The 20,054-nt window shown below is 40.6% G+C and overlaps 1 protein-coding gene across 10 annotated transcripts in view; it reads right to left on the bottom strand.

Moving 5' to 3' along the window:
• RUFY3 (RUN and FYVE domain containing 3) overlaps window positions 1–20,054 on the bottom strand; it is a 52,802-nt gene that overhangs the window by 12,184 nt on the left and 20,564 nt on the right. For 9 of the 10 annotated variants that reach the window (XR_002437709.1, XR_002437710.1, XM_021393497.1 and 6 more), the window contains 11 exons: window positions 12,021–12,194; window positions 10,654–10,771; window positions 8,722–8,823; window positions 7,659–7,782; window positions 7,313–7,374; window positions 5,866–5,931; window positions 5,689–5,758; window positions 3,973–4,065; window positions 3,181–3,261; window positions 2,553–2,720; window positions 1,019–1,116 (listed from right to left, as the gene is read on the bottom strand). Coding sequence is in view for 8 of the 10 variants with exons in the window: in XM_021393497.1 (XP_021249172.1) it covers window positions 1,019–1,116; window positions 2,553–2,720; window positions 3,181–3,261; window positions 3,973–4,065; window positions 5,689–5,758; window positions 5,866–5,931; window positions 7,313–7,374; window positions 7,659–7,782; window positions 8,722–8,823; window positions 10,654–10,771; window positions 12,021–12,194 (1,156 nt within the window). In the remaining 2 variants the exon portion in view is untranslated. Of the gene's footprint in view, window positions 1–1,018; window positions 1,117–2,552; window positions 2,721–3,180; window positions 3,262–3,972; window positions 4,066–5,688; window positions 5,759–5,865; window positions 5,932–7,312; window positions 7,375–7,658; window positions 7,783–8,721; window positions 8,824–10,653; window positions 10,772–12,020; window positions 12,195–13,657; window positions 14,718–20,054 lie in introns of those variants that run through there. The other variant, XM_021393500.1, reaches the window with a different exon arrangement.

Here is a 20,054-nt window from a genome sequence, read left to right as displayed (position 1 = left end):
AGAAAAAGAGCACATCAATTAGCTAAGAAGATGTAATGCATTTTAAAATACAAATTTTCAACAAACAAACTAACCTATGTCATTAAGAATCATTCAAAATACAAGCCTTAACAATGAGAACATTTATTTAATCAATAGTTTAATGCACTAAATTAATTTCAGACACATCTTGCTGAGACTTAAGCCTTCCCCTGGTTTGGCTTGGAGCTACCACTACAGTCAAGGCAATCCACAGATACTGAAGTCTTTGGCCAAACAAGAAAAAAAAAAGGGGAAAAGGAGCACTGGTCCTCAAATCAATTCAACTTCAATACTGAGGCCATCCAAATTATGTGTAGTAACACCAAAGCAACAGAGCCATTAGGATGGGACTTGTCTCAGACCAAATGGATGTTATACCTACAGGATATTTTTACCAGCTTCTACTGACAATCAGTCTGTTTCTTGACTTATTTTCATGTGAGATTTTTTTTTCCCCAAGCGTATCTTCCTCAAAAACTATAGGGACCTGATCATTTGTCTGCTCTTAAAACAAATGGTTCAAAATTTGAGGTACTTTTTTTTTTTTTTTTTTTTTTTAAAAACGGTACCAGAAAGATCTGGAATAACCATGCATCTCCAAGACTGACTTCTGTTCTACCTTTTTCCCCTGCTCCCACTGCAATGCTGTCATTAACAGTCAAGCACTCATTTAGATGCTTGACACTGTGCGCGCTATCAGAGATGGCAACTGACTTATAATGACAGAATAACATACAAAGATGCAGCTGACAGATAAACAAAGCTGCTATGTGTTAGTAGGATATTCCTTTTTTAATGGGAACTCTCCTGAACATGCAAAACACTTCACACCACCTAACAAAATTATTGCTCAGACTGAATCCTGTTCTCTTCATGTTGTTCTGTTTACTAGTGGCTAAGCAGTGCACTCAGGCTCTCATCTGGTCTATAGAATTTGGTGGGACACTATCACTAGTATAAACACCATTATCAGAATTGCAAAAATTTCATTTTTTACCTTTGTTCAAGCTGTTTGATGGTAGCAGCCATCTGGTTTGTTTTTTCTTCCAAACGGCTGTTCAATTCACTCTTCTGTTTCACTCCCATGTCTGAACTCTACAAAAAGTAGCAATGTATGTTTTGTAAGTACCAGGAAAACCAAAATAAGCAAGAACAAATCATGCGGCAAATGGAACAAAATGGACAGAAGCCATTAAGACAGAAGGTATTCAGAAAGCAAATGCCAGGTCAATATTGCGAGGCCAAACATCCTGCAGTACAGGTGCAGGCTACATCTGGACCTCACAGAATGTCAATACCATCATCAGTTCTGCTTCCTGTATGTGGTGGTAATGCAGTACCTGCTAACGTCCCTCCATCGTTTTGCACAGACCGGCTGGCTCAAGGAGCACAGAAGCAACACTTTCCTGTTCTGTAATTTATTTTATGATTTGTTTTCTGTGCACCATGTGCTACTCCGTGCCCTAAGAGTCTGCTTTTGTTATTATGTAGTAACGTATGCAATGACAATGTAAGCATTTCAAATAAGGCGGCAATGGCTCAGTGTTTATACCATAAAAACCAGAAGATGCTTTCCTCACTGAAACACGCACCTTTCTGAATTACCATCGGTCTTTCTCCACAACAAATAGCATTTTCTTTCAGCTCCCAACATGGACAATTGCTTAAAGTGCTACAGCTTTCTGTTTTGCCCCTCAGCAGCTCATACCTCTTTACCAAACTGTAACAAAACCACTAGGATTACAGAGCACATCCACAGCCTAGAAAGCAGTCTGAACCAAACCCCATAATTCCTGCTGTTTAAATGCTTTGCTTGACCCAGGACAGAAGAGCCTGTGGGCTCTAAAAGTGAATACTTGTACCAACAAAGAAGTAGAACAAGATCATCCCAGAGGACTGGCAAAACAAAGATTGGTTTTCAAATGGAGAAACCAACACGGAACTGGTGAACACCTACCAGTCATGTGAACACCTGAGAAAACGCTCCCAAACGAAGAGTAGCAAAGAAGAACAGCTCACTACTGAGATACACTCCCCAAAGCACTTCCCTTACACTGCGTATACTTTCCCACAATACAGAAAATCCTAACTTTATTGTCACAGATTACGTTACCTAGCTGTAACAGACACCTGTCAAGGTAACCTTTAAGTGAAAGGAATGTTTCCCCACAAAGTTTGTTGGTTTTCTTTTGTTTTCTTTTTCTTTTTTTCCTGTAGGTTTACAAATTTGAAAAAGGCAAAAAGGCTATCAGTGCATGCATCATTAGAGAATTCTTACCTTCCCTGAAGATTCTTACACAAATCAAATTAAACCTGCAGTTAAGAATCACGTGATCAACAAACAAACAAATGTAGAAAAAAATTGTGGGTAGGGAGAATTTTGCAAAGGAAGTCAGACAGATGTATGGTATATATCCTGTCATGCTAGTACACACCTAGTACTTTTCAAACAGAGACGGGGAAAAAAAAAAGAACAAGAGCTACCACTTTTATGTGGAACTCATTCCATCTGATTTAATTGTTTTCCTTACCTGCAGCTTGAATGACAGTTCATGCTTTAGGGCCCTGAGATCATCCAGTTGCTGTCTGAGTGCCACCAGAGCATCTTGCTTCTCGCAGACATCTTTCTCCAGCATCTTCATGGCTAACTCCATCTCCTGTCTCATGCCAATCTGCGCCTCCAGTTCCTTTTCCACATCCTGAAACACACAGCGCAGTCAGCTTTCTTCCTCATCAATGATGTAACCACCCCAACTGGTGCTTTTGGCAATGAAGGCACCACCCCTCAGTCTGCTGCGCTGTTACAGCATCACAGTTACAGCTTTGACACATCAGAAACAATTAAGGACAAAAAATTCACAATTTCAGACCAACATTAAAGTAAAGAGTGATTAAGTATGTGTTTTGAGTAACATTTCAGATGGTGGCAGTATCCTTACCTGCAAGAGAGATATGTCAGACCTGTAAAAGCAACTGCACTGCCTATTTTAAGCCACAAAATTAACATCGCTACCAACAAGACTGTCTCAAATCAGGCTGAAGTAGATAGGCAGAAATGACAATAAGCCCCTGGTCAAATACGTTGAAAAATAACAGCGGCATGCAGTAATTACGTGAAAAAGCCATTTGTAGGGAGCTTCAACCTCACGCTGTCCTTACCAGCCGCAGCTGAGTCTCCTCCTTTAACTGTTTTCGCGCCTCAGTCAGCGCCTGCCCATCTGCAGTTCTGTCTTTAGCGACCTAATTTAATGAAGAAACTCACTCAATGTAATGATATACACTAATAATTCTCACATTTGCTGATCTGCTTTTCCCACTTTGGAACCAAATTCTGCAACTATCAGAACACAGAGGCTCTATTCAGCTAGTGCAGCATGCATCTTATGAGAAATCCCCATTACTAAGTGCAATTCAATGCCTATAATTAAAATGGACAGACAGGCCATTTTCAGACCTTACATAATTACTAAGTATGATTACAAAATCTCAGAAAAATGTCTTATGGGGTTTAAAACTAAAACCAGATTCTGTCATAGTTTCCAGTACTTTCAACAAATCATCAGAGAAAAGATTATAGCATATTTTATCATCCCGTCCCTTTATTTCCAAAAGGGGTAGCGTTTCAAGCCAAAAAAGAAGAACTCATATTTCTGAGCTTTTTTGCCACATCTCAGTTAGATTACCCTTCCTCCAGTCTGTTCTGACATCTCCACCTGGCAAGCCATGAAGATGCTGTGTTAGCTTTCAGCTCTGCACATGTACGGGCTACTGCCAGGCAGGATTTACTATGGCCAGGGTCCATCTGTCACCCTCTGCAGAGGGTCCTCCTGGAGTCACTGTTACTTATTACACGTTTTTTGTGAGCTAGATAAGGAAATTAGGGCTCTTCAAAACACCTCCTCTATATAAAATTCTGTCCAAAGGGTTCAAGCATCATCTACACATACTGACCTTACGATTGGACTCCAAGATGTAAGAACTTTCTTCTTTAACTCGTTCCATCTCTTCTTGCAATGTAATAATCCTGTTGTTTGCAACAGCAAGCTGGGAGCAAAACAGAACAGTAATATATTAAAAACATACTTAGCAGATTTTTTCTTCTCTAGATAGATTATCCTGTACTTGTTTGCTAACATTCCCAGTAAGAAAAAAAAATCTGAAGTGAAAAAAGACAATTCAGCCCCTAACAGAGGGACAGACCATCTGAAAAAATATCAGCCAACAATGAAAATCTATCACATTAGTACAACAGCGACTTCCCAAATTACTTCTGTTCATGCCTTTTAGTAACATTACTAAGTTCTTTAGGTCACCATGTCCTAGACTCTACATAACGTGTGGTTAACGCAACACAGTGCGAATCCTCATTTCAATGAAAACTACCCCAACAGAAGTGCGAGTCTTTGGTACAGCTCATGCCAGATACACAAACAGATATGACATGTGACACAGTTCATTAACTACACCCTGCAAACAGCTCCAGTTGGCACAGCATGTCCCAGTGTCAACTGAATTCTTAATTGGAAAAGCATGCAGACTTCACTAAGAGGCAAGCAAGCTACTAAAAAAACCATAAATCAATAAATACTTCAGTCAACACTGTAATTAGTCTCATGGGTATCATGATTAATGGACAAAGCATTCAAATATGGAGGGTAATAAATCAAAAGCCATTTACTATATCAGCACCAAGAAACACAGCCTACTGTAGGACACCTTTTAAAAATTAAAAATATCCTCCTGAATTGCAAAAAACAATTTTTTACTTTAACTGCAAGAGCAGATACACTAACTTGCCAATAAAGTCTGTCATCATTTCGAACACATTCTTTAGAGAAGGTGTTCCAGAACCAGACACACGCACCTCTCTGAAGAGAATGAAAAAAACAAAAAAGAATTTCTATTTCATGTTTGTACTGCCAGAGCACTGAGCTATCCTAATCAAAATCATTCTGCTGAACAAAGTGACACGCTGACAGAGACACCGTAAAACCTTCAGGACAAGATTTACTATTATCACTCATCACTGACCTAAAAATAATTTTATCACATTTATGCTGTTACTGATGAACTGCAAGATCAATTTTAAGACACAGGTTACACCTACAACTCACATACCAAGATCAATTTTAAGACACAGGTTACACCTACAACTCACATACCAATGCTTTTCCATGTTCAGAGTGAACAATGTTTTTAGATAATATTTTATTCCTTTATATCTTGCAAACTGTGACAGACTAGAGAAAGAGTCATTGATGCATGCAAGATAATATCTTAATACAGTAGTGAACTTCCACATCTGTCACAATGAACAGAAGTTTAGAAACGTCTGTGTCTCAACCTACTTCAGCTGTATGGCATTTCAAAACACATCCACTGTGTAATTTATTCTAAGACATTTTCCAAAAAACAGAAAGCATTCAGTAGACTTCAGAAGGAAAAAGTGGATTCAACAACTTTTGATTTTGAACATAAACATTTGGCTGTTTTCTCACATTTAGTTAGTGGCAGCTAACTAAATTCTCAGCAGTTCAGTTATTCCTGTTTCATCTTTAAAATGACAACACTATGTACACCAGAATTCTGAAAATAAATCCTCCCTTTACCTTTTCCATTCCTAATTCCAAAAGGCCAGAACATCAGATGCTTCCCTATTACACTTACCTCCTCAGTCAGTTTAGTATTGGATTTTTCTAAGGCATCCACTTTGGCCTGTAGGTTGTTTACCGTAGCACTGTTGAAGAGTTAAAAAAAAACCACATCACTAATTCCTTCTTTTTTAAAAGTCTGTTTCCCATTGTGCTATCCCATATAACAAAGAATAAATAAATCATGTATTACCTTAAGTGCCTATTGAGTTCTTCTACATAGTTCTTCTGGTCCAAAATAGCAGTTATCTGACCATCTCTGGAAAAAAGAAATACCCTCAGCTCAGCCTGAGTGTGGTCCTTTCATACCTACAAATGCTGCCTGTGTGGTGCGTTTCTGAAGGTTCCATGCAGACTGGAAGGCCTTCTCCACCATACAAAAAGACAATGAGATACAGATATGCCAAATCCAAGTCATTCAGCCTACTTTTACCTCTACATCATCCACCCTGTTTGTCCTGCATGGGTTTCTGGCCCAGCTGCATACTGTGCAGCAGAACAGAGGAAAGCTGTGGTTCTGAATGCTTATGCCACATTAAAGGCAAGGAAAGGAAGAAATAGCACAGTTTCTCTTTGATTTCAAACCTCCGTATTTGAATTCATAGATGTAAAGAGACACCATAAAAGGTCTGAAAGGAAATGTGGCCATAAAGCCCACGTATCCACCATGGCATCAAATGTCCTAAGTCCTGATGAGTCCACCCGTTGCATGTGAAACAGCAAACCTGAGTTGCAGTCTACGTCATTCTCATCAGTTACTGTCCTCCAACTTCTCAGAGGCTGCAATTACTACATTCAGGCATTTTGTGACCCATTAGAAGAATGATTAAGCCAGACAACATTTCAGTCATTACAATATTCCTTTAAAGAAAAAGACTGGTTTTGTACCACATCTATATTGAACAAGGATTACTTCACCAAAATCGATTCAAGGAAAGTTGTCACCAAATGTTTATTTTGCATACTCTTTCAGCAGGAAATCTTAACTAAAGAAAAGCTCTATAAAAGCATTTATTTCATCTGTAGTTTCAACCAAAACATCTGATCTTGAGGTATAATAATTCAAAATATACCTGAATTTGAAGTGGCAGAACCTCTCGAGAATAAGAAATACTCTTGAAAGCCTCAGAAAACCACAATACCTGATCTGTGTGTCAGCACACCCACACTTCATTTTTCACCCTGTTGCTCTGAATGTTGCATAGCTACATTTGTGCATGCTGGCACAAATATTCCAAATTATTATTGCAGTTACGGCCATCTCCAACTGCAGAATTTATTTCTGAAGATGCGATGGTGTTAAAAACCACCTCCTGTCCTGTGATACACAACAGGTAAAGGTTACCAAGTTGCTTACCAAAAAGGCTTTTAAGAATGGCAGACTTAACTCAAAGGGTCACTTTTAAAGTATTTTCATATTAAATGGCCAGGAGACTTTCCTCAGCCCTTCTACCTACCACTGCTTCCAACGTCTTATTTATACATTATTCATTTTCATAGATGAACAATTTGTTCTCTATGAAAAACAAACAAACCCTGAAGTAGTGTTTTACTGAAAAACCTAACAGCTTGCAGGGTAACTCAAGATACTTGAAAACAAGTCATCAAGAGATGAGCAGGATGGTTGTGCATTTGCTTACCCTTCACTGCCTTTTGTGCTGTTTCCATCTTTCAAATACATTGAGAAATCAATAACTCCAACCTAGGAGAAAAAAATTGCATTTTACATTAAATACTTCCCATAAGACTAAATACCGTTCATAGCTGTGAAAATTTAAGGTCACTCAGTTAAAACATCAATATATACTGTGTCACAAGGATTAATTAGACCAGTAATCTAGCCAAAATGAAGGAAATACGAACCAGTTCAAGCAAAAATATGCTATTGAAAGAAAGCAAGTTGGCAAAAAAGCCTTAAGAGATAACAATAAGTTGAATTGTTCCAATTTAAATGAGCAGAAAAAACATTAACCGAACACCACTTACCTGTGAATCCAGGTCTTCTCCTTTCATGCAGAAGTTTGCATCAATGACATTCAAACCAACGAGGAGGCCAGCAATGATTGCACCTTCTTCTTCCATCATCAGTGCATTAGGCTCATAAAATTCACTACAGGATGGACAACAAGAGAAAACAAGTATTGCATCTTTTAAAAGCCAACTAGAACAATGACAAGTAGAATGCATTCTCTACTACTTCATATAATGCAATGCAAAGTTCAGGCTTAATGAAAACCCAGGCAACAGTAATTCACATAACTCACAAAGAAGCGTGCTGTTGCTCTGACCTAACTCCTCTCAGTACTGTGCATCTTTAGGTGACACAAAGACCCATTAAGTAGGAGGCCTGGCCACTTAGCTGTTAAACAGTGATACAAAGCAAGCATGAATGTTGAGTAACAGTAGAGCACAGTGAAAATTCAGGGCTGGGTGTAACGTTAGAGTTTTATTAATAGCATACTTCCACTGCTCCTCTAAATACTTCTCAAACACAAGACACTGCCACACGTCCAGTGGAAAATAGGTTGCAAAATCAGCTATGGATTTACACAGACAGTCAATAAAAACCTACGTCTGAGTAAAGAAACACCAACATTTAAGTCCACAGATTCGAACTACTAACTAATCTACATAGTTATTGCTGCTTTTATGAGTGGGGAAGTAAAGATACAGAGTGAAATGACTTGCTCCAAGTAAGATGATGATAAAGTGACAAGGTCAGAAATAAAACCGGGGCCAAGATCTTGTGAACAGAGAATGCTGTATCTGTCTGCAAGAGTTTTTCAACTACACTGCCTCCTTGGACACAAAATTTGTTTATTCCAATAGATACTTGAGACAGTAAGGGTGGAAATACTGCTGTTCCTGAATAAAGAAAGAATATTAAGCATTTTTACTCCCTCAGATGAAGCTCTATGTTTCACAAACATTACTGCTTCTCAAGAGAAGTACATATATCCTTACCATTTGGACGTAAAACATGTTAAAAAGATCTTAACAGAGGGCAGAAGTGAACCTTACCCAATCTGAGAGAGAGTTCAAGGCTCACCTGAGAAGATCCTTTCTGTTAATCAAGGCTTTCATGTACTCTGAAAGTTTCTTCTGCATTAGAGCAAGGCGAAGCCAAGCTCTTCCTCTACCCACAGGTGTCCTACAGAGGCCAAAACCAACACAATTACACAAGTACTGTAATGCACACTCACAAACGGCATTAATAACCCTATTCAGTCTCAGGTTTCTGCATCTTAAAATACAGCTGACACTGATGAAAAGAGGGATATACCAGGTATGTAAGTATAAATAGTTACAGACAGGATTATCATATAATCTTAGAATGATTTGGTTTTGAATAGAGCTTTAGAGAGCATTTAGGAAGTAATTACCTAAGCAACCAGTCATCCTCTCCTAACTAATTATATATTTGTTATCACACTGACAATATTTTCCCGACTTTACCCCAGCTGGACACGACTACACAGAAAACAGCTGCTTCAATAAATCACTTTTTAACTCAAATTCAGTTTTTCCAAGTCAGCAGAATATGTGTATACTTCAGCTCAGTGCTGATGTCCAAGCATCACTCCTTCAGGTGCGTTAAGCCTGCTAAGAATCTGTACAGATATCTGAAAGCATAAATTCACTACTGTTCAAGTATTTTGCTCATTAACACACTCATGGGATCCAATAGAGTAGGGCCTCAGTCCTTCCCCCTCTGCTTCTGCAGACCACCTCAGGCACACAGCTTTAAAAATATGGAGAACCGATATGATGCATCACAGCTCTGGCTCATCTACCCTGACATAGTGGCTGGGAGCCAGTACCAGATGCTCCAAAGGAAGGTATAAATCCCCCGTGTTGAGCAGTGCTCCAAATAGTAGGAAATTTCTTTTCCATCTCTAGCAGTCAGTTGTCTGTCTTACAGCAAAAAGCACGTAAAGCAATTTATTTTCTAGACTTAACTACTATAAGTAGCAACTGAAGATGACTTCCATGTGCATTATTCCCTTTCATGGTCTTTCTTGACCTCAACTAACACATAACATTTCATTTTCCAACGGTTAGTGTGTACATAAGACTATGTTTTAGAGAATTATTTGAAATCTCACTTATTTTATGTCATGCTACAGTGTTCTTTTACAACAAGAAAAGATACCAGAAGCTGTGACATGACACTCCTAGCACTCCATGCTGGTCCTGGAAGCTGTTCCAGGCAGATTCCTGCACGGTCCTCCAGTGAAAGCACTTTTCCATAGGTACATCGCTAAACACAAAACTGAAATAAGCTGCTATCAAATGTATTCACCTCTTTTTTGAGCAAAGATTTGATCTTTAGTCCTGTCATTCATACAGAAGCTTCCTCAAACCTTTTTCCTATTTGCCAGGCTGAAAGCCTTCACACTAACAATTTCTTTTTAGCAATGGAGTAAGCAAATCTGAATGTGATATCTGAAAAGACTACGCATTTTTTTAGATGCAACAAAAAGCCTCACAGAGGTTTTTTCCCCCTCTCCTCTTCAGCAAAAGCTCGTATCTTTTCCAGCTCCGTGAGCCTCTCTTTTACACAAACTTTACAGGTTTATCTAAATGCATTTTAAAAGAAAAATGACCTCTATCAGGCTCAAAAGCATCTAAACTGTAATCTCCCTCCTTCCAATTCCCCTTCTCTTCAGCTTAGCTTCAGAAAGTGAGTTGGTAAAGGCTCACTCCATTCCTAACACCTACAGTTATTCATTTAGTGCCAGAAATATATGTACTATTGTCCATAAGACCCTTTAGTACAGAAAGAATATATTCTTCCTTTCCTTCTGCAGTTCCTTAACTTAGGGGAAAAAGGAAAAAAGAGCAATGAGCCATTTGTATAAGCAGCAAGTGGCAGATGGATTCCCAAAGATCACGTTTGTCTTTCCTTCTCTTCTTCAGGATCACTCTTACAACAAAAAATAACATATTAAGTACTAGTGCAGTAAAAGACTGTACTTACTTCAGACCTGGGAGATCCTTAACACTTGCTGTAATCTCTGCAGCTTCAGGAACAAGTTTTTCTACCAGTTCTAAAGGTCCCCAAAATGACTTATTTTGCCCAAGAAAAGTCTTTTTGGCTAAAAAAGGGAAATATATAAAATTAGCCCATTAAGCCTGTGTTGATTATTTACATTCACAAACACGATCAGAAGTAAATGAATAGTTAACAAAAAGAGCATACTGGGACAGCTACTGTTTAAGTACAAAGGATTACTTCTCATGCCCCAAAGTGGCAATTACTGATACCATTCAAATAAAGCAAGAGGGGCTTGACACAGATGCCAAAAATAGTTTTATACAACCTAAATATTGCAAGACAACATCCAGTAATATCCAGCAACCCAGACTCACTGCTAGAGGCAAAGGTTTCTCCTAGGATGCTGTCACTGTCCCTGAGTTACATCCTACACGTGCACAATAATTTTCCTTCACTATCACATTACAAAGAAAAGAAACACATCCATTTGAATCTACTCCTCTGTAGTTTCCAGGGGCTTTTCTGAAGGAGGACAGGATGCATGGAGAAGGTTTCTAGTGAATCCTATACTTAAAACTGGAAACTAATTTGCAGCAGTAAGGAAACTGAGAACTCAGGTAACTTCAAACCAGCAGTAGTGACATCAGCAAATGGATAGATAACCAACAAAAGCTGAAGAGTATGGACACCTTTCCCTTGCACAACCGCATTAACCAGCACAGGAATCACTTTGCCCATGTGTAATGCTGAATAAAGCTTTTTTAAAAAGCACCGCAGGCAGTATGTACAGGCACTAAGAGGAACTTTAATATCCTCCACTTTTCATCTCAAGGCAAGGGCAGCAAATCAAGAAAACTAGCATAGTCCTTAGCAGTTGTGGCTGTAACTCCATGTCTCACGGTTAAATATATGCTCTGCTTGCCATTTAAAAAAGCAGCTTACCAGACATTAGCTGCACTAAATCAAAATCTTCAATTTTGATAGAACTACTCAGTGTTGCAGTTCCTCTTCCAGCAAAAGAAGCATTGCCCCTCTGAGGAAGTGCAGAAAAAAATGGAATCATGAGTTTGCTGAGGAGGCAGTTTTAGCTCTGATGACTTAGTTATACTCGAGTCACATCTGAAAAGCTGTTTTAAAAGTGACAACCAACAGCAACAGTGGAGCTTTTCACCTGCAACACTACACCTTCAGCAGATTTTCTCCTTTTTCTGAGCTGTGTCAAGTCACCTGTGATCACAGACACCCTGCTCAACCTCTGCTGAATAACAAGCCACACTTAAAACAAGATTGCTCTCCTGCTGCGACGCTGTGACAAACAGGCCAGGAGGACTCCTCTCAAGTAAGGTTACCTTTCAAGCCATGTTTAAGGCAATGTTCCATCACAACGAAGAACTGCTGAAGAGGTGCATAGTCAGAGTCCAGCGTCCTGCCCAGATTAAGCGCTGATTCGATCAACCCCTTGATACTCAGTTTTGCCATGTTCATCAGGTTCATGCGTTCATTAGCCATGAGATAATTAGGATCTATAGAAAATAGAAGAAAAATACAGTTGAGTAAAAAAGTTTTTATCTCAGTAAGATATCCCATCACTCTTTCCATCTCTCAGCACTGAAGACATTTTTAGTGGCAGTGATAGTTTGATGAGAGGTGATCTCTTCAGTCTTTCCTCAAGACAAATCAAAATGAACTAGTACTTTATGATGAAAGCCATACCGACATAGGACTAGGTGACAGTTTAAGAATTGAGAAACTCTTAAATTAACTAAAAAATCCTCAGTTTTTCAATAAAGAATAGTTTGAAGGCTGACATTAATACTGTGCTTTACATCTTGATGATGTGTTCCTGAATGTTATGGCTGTCACTTCCTCCAGCTCAAAGCCCTGGCTATATCCTGCAACTACAACCCATAAAAAAAGTCATGAATTCTTAATTTTGATACAGCAGAGCCAACTCCCATCTCTCTCTTCACTTTTGATAAAGTGCTTATGTATTTTATCAGCAGTAATAAGGAGCATGGCTCCTTTGACAGCTTGCTTCCACGTCCACTGCACACAGATCTTCCTCAAGACAATACACTCCCTCTAACATTTTATAAAAACCCAGACATTTATACTTGCTGTCTGTTTCTCACTGCAAGAAACAAGTAGACACTCATTTCCCAAACTACACCGTACCTGCAAGCCTGCTGCTCTCTGATCTGTATCTGGTACAGTATGATGCACTGATGCCCACATCCAGCCTGAGTACCTCTCTTCCCACACACGTTCAATTCACTTACAACACCTGAAGAAACAATCTCACTTACGAGAGCACTGATCCTGTAACCAGAGTGAAATCGTCCTACATCTACAAAGCGTGCTTAAGCTTTAGGCCTAGAGATAAACAGTAAGAGAGACAAATCCTTCCTGTTAAAATGCAGTGTAGCATCAGCTGCAGGTTTTCTGTTTGCATCTGTTCCACCTGCAATCTTGTACCCTGCTCTTGAGCTAAAGTTCCTTGGCACAAGTAGCTCCATCCTTGTAAGGAACGTTTATTCTAGGGTTGCTGTAAACAGTTGCAGACCCTAAGGGGGTTCTGCACCCCAACCTAAACCAATTTACCACCTTCACCAGTGAGTTTATTACACCCAGTAGAAGAAAATATGACCCTAAGACATTTAAGACTGGATGCATACCCAGTGCTTGGATAAATCATTCGTGTATTGACAAAGCATGCTTGCATTTAGCAAGCAATTAAAACAGATACCCAAGCATTAAACCCTTCAATTAGAAGGACTTCCAAAAGGGAGCTGTATTTCTATTTTAAAAAAAGACATGAAAATAACTATAAATGTAAGCAGTAGAAGAATTTGCATGGCTGCTCCTGCTGTCTCTGCAGACTATTACCATGCAGACCCACCCTCTGGGGCATTCTCAAGCTCCTTATGACTGCTCAGACTCCAATTCCTTAACACACAAACAACTTAGATAGGTTCCTATGTCTCACCCTGAAACATCCAGCATTGCTGAGAAGGAAATGCAACTCCCATCCACAAAGTAAACTCTTGCAGATGTGCATTATTTGTCTTCAGCATGTTTGCCACTGAGCAGATACTAAATCCCTACCAGATACATAGTCTTAAGGCGACTGGGTTGGTCACATAATCTCCTGTCTACAGAAGTGTGAAGACTTGATTTATCTTAATTTAAAATGCAACAATTTAGACAAAAGAGGCCATGGGGTATATTTTTCCCAGACTACTGCAATCTTCCGTAGGACTTGTCCTACTGATGAAAGCCATCACTCTGCTTCATTGATACCGATGATGCCAGTTGCTCAGACATGAGTGAACACAGCCCCTTAACCATCTCCAATGTACTATCACTGCAGAGAGGCATCTGGTCAGTACCCACCAGCCTAAGACAATGTAAGGAGCAAACCCCCATAGAACCACTGAGCTATTAGAAATCACACTGATCCCATTTTCAGTTTTGGTCACGTCCTGCAGGTTGAAAAGCACTATAGGCCCAGTAACCCAAAGCTGATATAATCAGTACTTAATTTCAGTGACCTATAACTGTATCCAAAACAAGCAAGAAGAAGAGTAGCTGCTATTCCCTGATTGAGACTTCCTATGCCAGAAAACGGAGATGATGAAAGGCACCTCAGGGTTAGCAGAGGAAAAGCAACTACTCAAGTGGAGGCACAACCACGCCCCTAAAAAATCATGGTAGGAGATCAAAAGACAGCATTTGTGAATTCTGGTAACAAACAAAGACTGGGAACAAGCCAAATCCGTCTCTGAAGCATTCCATGTTCCAGTGCCCATGGGTCTAAAGCTAACTGGCACCCAAGGTGGTGACAGCTCGTTATTGCTGCTTTGTTTTTGATGGTCTGTCTGCCAGTGGATGGGTTGTTTTTATCCAGGATGCTGACGGCTCAAAGAAATATTCTGTGCACTGCTCTTCCAACTCTTGAGTATCCCGACCATTACAGTTAAGGGCTGTGAAAAAAACGCAGAATCCTAGAATGGCCTGGGTTGAAAAGGACCTCAAAGATCATCCGAGTTTCAACCCCCGTGCTGTGTGCAGAGTTGCCAACCGCTAGACCAGGCTGCCCAGAGCCACGTCCAGCCTGGCCTTGAATGTCTCCAGGGACGGAGCATCCACAACCTCCCTGGGCATCCTGTTCCAGACAAGGGAGACCGACTAGTCACAGCAGCTGCCACCATTCAAACTTGCTACCACAGATGCGTTTGCTCCATCTCTTCAGAAGCAGGTTAGGACAAGGCCTGTCTTGCCACCTTGCTTCTCGTGGGAGAAGTAGTACCCCAAGTCTCCTTCTCTAAATTTCACCGGAACCATCCTGGCAGATCCTGCACAGAGGAGCTCTAGGAAGGAAGACATGAAGAAGGGGAAACATGCAGACAGTGCTGAGCAATGTCAACTGGAATTGCCATTGACCAACAGCCGTGAGTCTAATCTCGCTCCAGGCCACACCTGCTGCCATGGAAGAGCATCCTCCTGTTTAGAGAAGCATCAGAGAAGTTCAGTTGTTCCTGTGTGCATCCATAACGGTTGCCTTATAAAAGCATGAGAGTCACTCCAGTATTTGATCCTACCGCAGACACAAAATTATGCTTTCTGTTGGTATCATGATTCAAAATCCATTCAGAACAAGCTCATCTACTAAAACACAGCCAGCCCCTTCCTCCAGTACTTCTGGCAGTTTTACTCCATCTTCAGCATCCCTGTGCTTCTGACCGAGGCAGATAAACCAGCAAAAAATCTCTTGTCTGAGGCAGCATTTACATGGGCCCACAAATGAATATGGTGCTGTAGTAAAAGAAAACAAGAGGTTTATTATTTAAATACATTTTGAAATCTAGGGTGAAAGTGATTATTTGCCTTGCCAGGTTTTGAAGAACAGCTCCTATGCATGTGCACACTGTGCATACCACTCTCAGCAATGAGACGAGAGCCTTTCAAAAAACGCTGCATCTGTGTCTCCTTAACATAGCTAACAGTTAACTATGACTAGACTTAAACTTCATCAGCAATCACAGCTTCTAACTCTTCTTCCCTATTGGGGGAACAGCAAGATATAGGAAGATGGAGAGGCCTTTATCTTTTCTTACCAACGCTTTTCCCCCACTGGCATGCCTGTAAGTAACGCAGCCCTGCCGCAGCACAGAGCTGTGTGAGCAACTCATTGATCTCACCAGTAGCGAGGCAGGTATCCAAAGGGATTCTGCTTAAGCAGCAAATCAATCATAAATGCAAAATTTAAAAAACTGTACAAGATAAGCTATAACCATAGCCTAAGTAACATTTTCTGTGCAGCTGCATTATATGGATAGATTCCAAAAACACTGCTCAGAATTAGGGTGCTGCTGCATTATATGCCCTCACAGGAAACCACACACATTTCCTCCAGTATCGAGAGCTGCTGCCTCCTGCAGACTGTTACACTAAAGTTAAAGGATACCCTATGTATTTCGAGGCAGGATGTATGGCTGTCTGCAAGTCAGAGGTCTGTGACTGCCACGTATCAACTGAGGTCAATGCAACACTAATTTAAAACAAGAAAGAAAAAAAAGGATGTGCGTCTGTTCAAGACAACCAGATCCTCTCAACACTTTTAAAGGACAAGAGCTAATGAACACACGAGCAGATGAAAGCACTTAGTTAAAGAAGGTAGAACAGGGCTATTGTTCATTTAAAACTAAAGCATTCAATCGCAGTCTGAAGAATTAAAATATCGTTTCACTGAAAAATGCTTCAATCACATTAACAAATTAAAGATTGCTTCTTCATCAGTATGTTGTGAATGATGGTGCTCTGTGTATGAAACCGCAACCCTGCCCACAGTACAGGGTTGGAATGAGGTGATCTTTAAGGCCCCTTCCAACCCAAACCATTCTATGATTAACTATGATAATATCTCACAGACTCACTCAAAATATAAAACCCTAAATAATGTATATCCTTGTTGTCTGTGCTACAATGTACACAACTTCAAAATTGAGTCTAGAAGAGTAGAGTAAGCAAGCGAAGATGACTTTCCCACAGTAAGACTGTCCAGGATAACCCAGCTATCTTTTGCTTTGACAGACATCGACTGTGAATGACATCCCACTGAGATTCCCAGCTTGTCACAGCATCTCCTCCAACTTTCTGCCTTGAAATGTGTTTTACCACAGATGCCACACTGTAAACATTAAGAGTAAAACCTTGGCCCTTACACTTTTTCTTTCAATGTGTTCTGGATTTCAATTCAAGTCATCTTAAATTCAAGACAATATTGGTATTTAAAAATCGGTATTTAAAAAGTTGTCAGCTTCCAGATGACGGACATTTTTGCTAACCAGCAACCTTGAACATGACCATATGCAGTGGTCACGGTACCACTGGGCTTGCATTCCATTAAAATGACAAGTGTTAAATAATGAGCTGATAGAGCTGTTTCCCTAAAATGCCAAATTCACAGGTTTCTGAAGATGTAAAACTGTGCCACAATCACCCACATGCAAACAGCATGAAAAGCAAATGTTCCTGAGAATCGTCCATGAACAACCTTACAAAAGCATCCAATAATCTCAGGAACTCTGTAAAATCATAGAATCATAAAGGTTGGAAAGACCACTAAGATCATCTAGTCCATAGGTGCCCAACCCTCTGGCTTGCCTGGGCTGCATGGAGTGAAGAGGAATTGTCTTGGGCCACACAGGTTGCTCCAAAAGTAATGCCTCCTATTTATTTCACTGGAAGCAACAACAGCTACAAAGAGCACGATAACACAACTGGATAGGGCAAATTCACAGCTACAAAACACTACTTTTCTGCACAGTCACCACCACTGGCTGTGCACTTTTGCCAGTGATGAGCAAGAGCCTGCATGCTGCACTCGTACAAATCAGAACCAGTAGAGGTGACCCACTGTCACTGTTGCCACTGCTGAAACGCACCCTCAACGTTCAGCAAGCATCAGTGAATGTCAGTGGGTGCCACTGTTTCCAGGAATTCCACCCCTTTGCTCCATACGCACTTCCATGTCAGACACTGTTCTGTCAGACTGCCCCTCTGCTGCCCTCCGTCACACAGCAACAACATGCAATGGAATATTGGTGGGAAGGTTCAACCTCTACCGCCGTACCACCAACACTCACCTCTGACATCATGGGCTCACATAATAAAATAGGACGCACTACCTTCAGAAAAGCCCTTGTAAAATACACAGTATTGTTAATATATAAGTAAAAAAACATTTTAATTTTTAATGCTTTAAGGAAAATACTTTAAAAAGAGAAGAACAAAAGCATAAAAGTAGTGGGATATTTGCCCTTTTTTTTGTGAAACTAACACACCAGGGTGGTTCGATGGCAGTGGCTGCAGTTCTCAGTGAGCTATCAAGGTGTTCACCAGAGATGTTTAATGAAATTTTACTCTTTACGTCCTACATCCTTGACAATTGTTCACAAATGTGCGTACTGACAAAAACCGATAACACGAATAAGGCGTGGTTGTAAAGCGAGGGATCTTTCTCTCTGCTAAGACAGGGATTATCAAAGTCTGGTAGAGAGACACGATCAGATTTTTGAGTTGAATATCCGACTGCAACTCTATGCAATTCCATTTGAAAAGCTGCAGGTAATGTATTAATATAAACTGAAAATGGCATCACAAACATAAATTGGTGACTTTTTGGCAATCTTGAAACCTATTCTCAAACCAGAAAGCATAGCCGCATGTACTTTGCTGTTCAGAGCCCCACACTTAGCCAGCGTACCAAAATGCATAGTTACGTGCCATCACTTGAGTCAGCACTGCCCAGCACTGCCCTCCCTGCGCCCTGGTTTTGGTTGACACAGCGTTAATAGCGCACTGACAGTTTGGGTGCTGCTGAGCGATGGGCGTGCGCCCAAGGCCGCTTGTGGTAAAGAGCCACCGCCATGATGGTGCGGGGCAAGGGGCTACCGCATTGCCAGCAGGGCCAGGCTCACGTGCCCCGCGGGTTGGAGATGCCTGATTTAGTCCAACTGCCAACGCATCACCATACCGCTAAAGCACGTCACTCAGTGCAACATCTCCCCTTTTCGTGCACCTAGGAATATAAAAAGTCAGGAAAAAAAAACTGGAATCTGCTCAAAGTAATGCCTACTGAACAGTATTCATCAAGACTCTCCATATAGCAAATCCATTTTAAAATCAAGAATCCAAATTTGAAGCAATCTGAAATTTAGAAAAGCTACTACTTTGCGTGGTAGAGAAATGATACCTTGCAAACAGCGCACACCGTACTCAGATTAACCGAGACACATGGCAGTGATGAAGCACCAGCTTTCTGTGCAAACCAGCCAGCTACCCACAGCGCACTGAATTTCCGTTCAGCAAATTCGCATTAGGAAATACATTAGTTCTAGTTGCTCAGACTCCGAAATCATGAACATGTGTATAATTTCAAATAAACACGTAAAGCAAATCCCTAGATAAATTAAGGACTTGAACTGTCTTGTTCCCAGCCTCTGTTCTGCCACACTTCACAACGCAGATGGTGAGAAAATTCCCTGGAAAAAGCTGAAGCTGTTTCTCTGCATGTTATTGACAGGGAGTCAAGAAGCAGTGGCACAGCATGCATTTTTCTTGGAATAATTCCTTTAGATCTCCTCCTGGCAGCCTCAGATCCTGGCCTCCCTAAAATTCTTGCACACCAGTACCCAAATTTGAGCAGCCAACAGGAGTCTGTGCTAGCAGACTGGCTTTTGGCTGAGGAAACCAAGATGTGGTAGGTGCTCCTCTCTCCCACACTGGTCTTAACAGCCGCCATGCCCAGCTAAGTGTCACACAGTAGCGAGCGGGGGGAGAGAGGAGCACCTGCAACCTGAGCTATTTGCTCTTTTACCCGATCCACAGTCCTTCATTCATAAGGGACAAACAACCTAAAGCAAACTGAGGCTACTACAGCGCTGCAAATGCAAACCGGAGTTTAACAACCACGCGTACTTTTGAAGCTTCTCTTATGTCAGCTGAAATGTACCCGGCACTCACTTTTATTCCAAGTCCTCACCTGCCTTCAAAGCAATGCACATCAGACAACCACTGTGAGGAAGAGGTGATACACCTTCTGTTTCTCATAAACAAACCCCCTCATAAGCAAGCAGCAGTTAAAAATGAATGAACGTTCACAACAGAAAAGCAGAGGCATGTATATTTCTTGACAAAAATGTTATATTCTCCTCGTTTTTTCCTTCTGTATTCAGAATTCAACCTGTCTACTCTGAAGAACAGGATAAACTGGAAACCAGTTGTACTAACACCAAAATACAAAAATGACATCTCATTTCCTGAGAGAAGGAGCACTTATTGAGTTTATGTGGTTGCTTCGATTGTTCTTGCTATTGTGC

This window comes from Numida meleagris, chromosome 4, assembly GCF_002078875.1.
Source record: "Numida meleagris isolate 19003 breed g44 Domestic line chromosome 4, NumMel1.0, whole genome shotgun sequence".
Lineage (NCBI taxonomy): Eukaryota > Metazoa > Chordata > Aves > Galliformes > Numididae > Numida > Numida meleagris.
Note: the sequence above shows the minus strand (reverse complement) of the source record. Positions and strands in the feature narration are given on the sequence as shown.